General features: G+C 39.4%; 1 protein-coding gene across 1 annotated transcript; it reads left to right on the top strand.

The window, feature by feature from the left end:
* The first annotated feature begins 1,391 nt into the window (after nt 1–1,391).
* LOC147984851 (uncharacterized) lies at nt 1,392–2,683 on the top strand. The gene is made up of 5 exons (XM_087541289.1): nt 1,392–1,451; nt 1,572–1,722; nt 1,813–1,887; nt 1,999–2,072; nt 2,234–2,683. The coding sequence occupies exons 1-5, from the start codon at nt 1,392–1,394 to the stop codon at nt 2,681–2,683; spliced, it is 810 nt and encodes a 269-aa protein (XP_087397415.1).
* The last annotated feature ends 608 nt before the right edge of the window (nt 2,684–3,291 follow it).

The following is a 3,291-nucleotide window of genomic DNA, read 5'->3' as shown; positions in this document are numbered from 1 at the left end:
AAATGGAATATGGTTATTTTTGTCGGCGTATGTGTCTTTAACTCCTGTTATTGGGTAGTAATTGTTTCATTTCTACCTCTGTTTGCAAACAGGGCTATCCATTTCACCTCGTTGGTATTGCGACCTTTTGGTGAACTGCACAAATCACTTTTTTCTTAAGAGTGTTTTGTGCAGTTCTGCCAAAATGTCACACGGGCAATGTTTTTATATTTCTGTGGGACTGCAGAAATGGAGATTGGTCTTGCTATCCTCCTCATCCAACTCCGTGCCTAATCTTCGCCAACAAGTAGTTAGTCCTAAAGATAGATCGTAGAGGTGACCGGCTTCTATTTGTGTGTGTTATGTTTCATCATCTAGTTCCACTATTATTGTAATCACATTGACCAAATATCTTTGCAAACAGGGATGATCAACTATATTTTAGTGGAACTGCACAAAATGATCGGATTGTGATGTCCTCCATATGCCTCTTTCTTGGCTATAGAGCTGCGTGAATCTAGCTGCCAACCAATGAACATTGTGCCCAGGAAAATGCATACGAACATCGTCAATCAATTATATATTTTATTTATTTGTACACCTTCTCATAACTTTGCCTTCAGTTGTGATGTGAATATCCGCGCTGATCTGCGAACCATTGAGATGCATTAGCAGCCATGGTAGTTTCATTTGTATTTGATGGAATATTGTAATGAGACAATCTTGAGGCAAGAGGAAACATGAATCCAAACATGAAGGTTAGTTTGAGCTAGTTCTATCTAACCCACCCAAAAAACTATCCCACGCAAGAGGTGCTAATTGGAGCTAGTTCTCATGGGGCCCACTGAAAAATCACCCTTCTCTCTCTATCCCGCTAGCCAAGTGGTGCTAATTGGATCTAGTTCTCATGGGGCCCACTCAAAAATCACTTTTCTCTCTCCATCAAGTGCATTTATTGTCAATCTAACCCTGTCGTCCAAACAACTCTTTGGCTAGAGTTAGTTTAGGGTTAGTCGTAAGTTAGTCTAACCTCTAGCTAAGTTAGAGTATCCAAACAGGAGGAGTATAGGACATGCAAGTTGCTCAAAGCATAACCTCAAATTCATATGTGAACGGATCTTCGAATGATATAATTTTCAACTTATATAAAATCTTATCAATAGTGAAAGGCAACCTCAAGGAATACATTAGGCACTACATATACGTATGGATGAAGGGAGCTGTACTAATCGCAATGCATGCATGCGTGTGGAGTACTACAGTACTAAACAAGAATGTTTTACATGCATTGGTTAATTATATCTTAGTTATGACACTTAACAATTTAATGCACAAAACAAGAATGGTTGACGCAAGCAAAACTGCCAATTCTCCAAGATGATGATGCTCCTAACAGCAGTATTACAACAATAATGTCTCTATCAGATGGAATTTGGTCCAATGCTCACACTGCTAGTGAGGAGGTCAACCAGGTAGGTCCAGTACATCCTATGGGCATGGGACTGTGAAATATTCTTCTAGCCTACCAAGAAGATGAGGAAGAGGATGATGTTCAGTTAGCAGATAACAATTTAGAAGCTTTACAACACCAGGGGGAAATGGAAATTCCTTTGGCTATAGAAGAAGCTAACAATCCTGCCTCTCCTCATGTCCCAGAAACTATGGTGCGAGTTTTGGATAGCTTTGGCAATGCTGGAGCCTCTGAACCTACAATGTCACCAGCAGAGATAGGCGTTGGCAGTGGTAATGCTTTTATACACAACACTTTTATTCCTATGGTGACTGATACAATGGTACCACCCAAAGAGCCAGGAGCAAATTAGGTTTTGGTAGACAGGGCAACAATTAAGGGTAAAGAGGATGTTCCAGTTCCTAAGGTTGGCACTTCATCTAGTATGCATAAGAAAGGTATTGCAGGTATATCTTTCCCAAGCTCTACTAACTTGTTAGATCTTCCAAAAATTGTTGAATCTCATACTTTGGATGTTATTGATGGTGCCCATTTAATTTCTGAAGAAGGTCTAGACCTACAGATTCTGAATTTTCCTCTAGCAACACAGGGTGAAGTTAACACTTTCAAAATTGAGATTCCAGTAAGTTGGTTTAACTTCATAATTCACCTGCTATTGACTCTTGATAAGTTGGCTAGAGAATGCATCTACTAAAATCTGAGTTGTGGAAAATGCTTACTGCTAATTGTGAATCTGAAGAAACTATTTTGTTTCATATCCCTGATGGATGTGCTACTACATAGGCTCCAAGCTTTAAGGAGATAATGCAGGGCCTAGGCAAAGAGAATGAGGGCATTAGCTCTGCTGCCCACTCCTCTAGTGGAGTTGGAAGTCCATTAAGACAAGTGTCTCCTAATAAGGTGATAGCTCTGCCTCTAGGGGAAGCTGTCTCAAAGAAAAGAGGGGACAAAGAGCCTCTGGTGGAAACTGATGCAAGAAGAAGTGATAGAATAAAGAAATATAATAATGGCTATAGAAGAAAGTCTTGTGATGCTAAATCTTGCCTTCCTTGTAATGCAATGCCACCAATTGTTCATTATAAAGTGGTCAATTTTTTTACAAAAGCTTTCTGCAAGGTGTCTGAGGAAGAATTTCAAGAGAAGTTGTCCAAAAGGCCCATGAAGAAGGGAAAGGAGGATGTGGCCAAGGTTTCCAAGGCCACAAGAGCTGCAAATCCTTCCAAGATTGTGTAATAATGAGCTCACAACTTAGTAGCAGTCACATGGTAGTAATAATGCATATGTCTAGTTTGGATGGTGGATCCAATGTGTGTGCTATGGTCATTTATTTCAGAACATGTAACATGTCTGATTATGAGACAATGTGGCATCTTTTGTATGATGGTCTTTTTTCCCTAAGACTGAAGCCTGGAACTGGTGCTTGTATGCTGATATTGGTACTACTCTGGTTACTTTTGGCAATACTATGTCACATCTTATGATATTGATGCTGAGTCTCCATCACTTCAATTGTAACAGCTTGCATGACAACACAGTGATCACTAGACTTAAATGCAATAGTTTTGCAAGAAAATCTCAGCTTGGGTTTTATGCCAGTGATGGTTCCTGGTATATCAAATAAAATTTCATCTGGTTTATCATGAATAGAAACAAGTCTTGGAATATTTTAAACTGGAATGTAAGGGGTTTGAATGCCCCGGAGAAATGGTTGGCTATTAGACAAAAAGTTGAGGAAAGTGCTACCGGTATTTTGTGCATTCAGGAAACAAAGAGAGAAAATTTAGTTGCTTATGCCAACAACTTTTGCCCACATAGATTCAACAAATTTGAATTCTTGCCTT

This window comes from Triticum urartu, chromosome 2A (genome assembly GCF_056163025.1).
Source record: "Triticum urartu cultivar PI428250 chromosome 2A, HENAU_Tu73, whole genome shotgun sequence".
NCBI classification, from domain to species: domain Eukaryota; kingdom Viridiplantae; phylum Streptophyta; class Magnoliopsida; order Poales; family Poaceae; genus Triticum; species Triticum urartu.
Note: the sequence above shows the minus strand (reverse complement) of the source record. Positions and strands in the feature narration are given on the sequence as shown.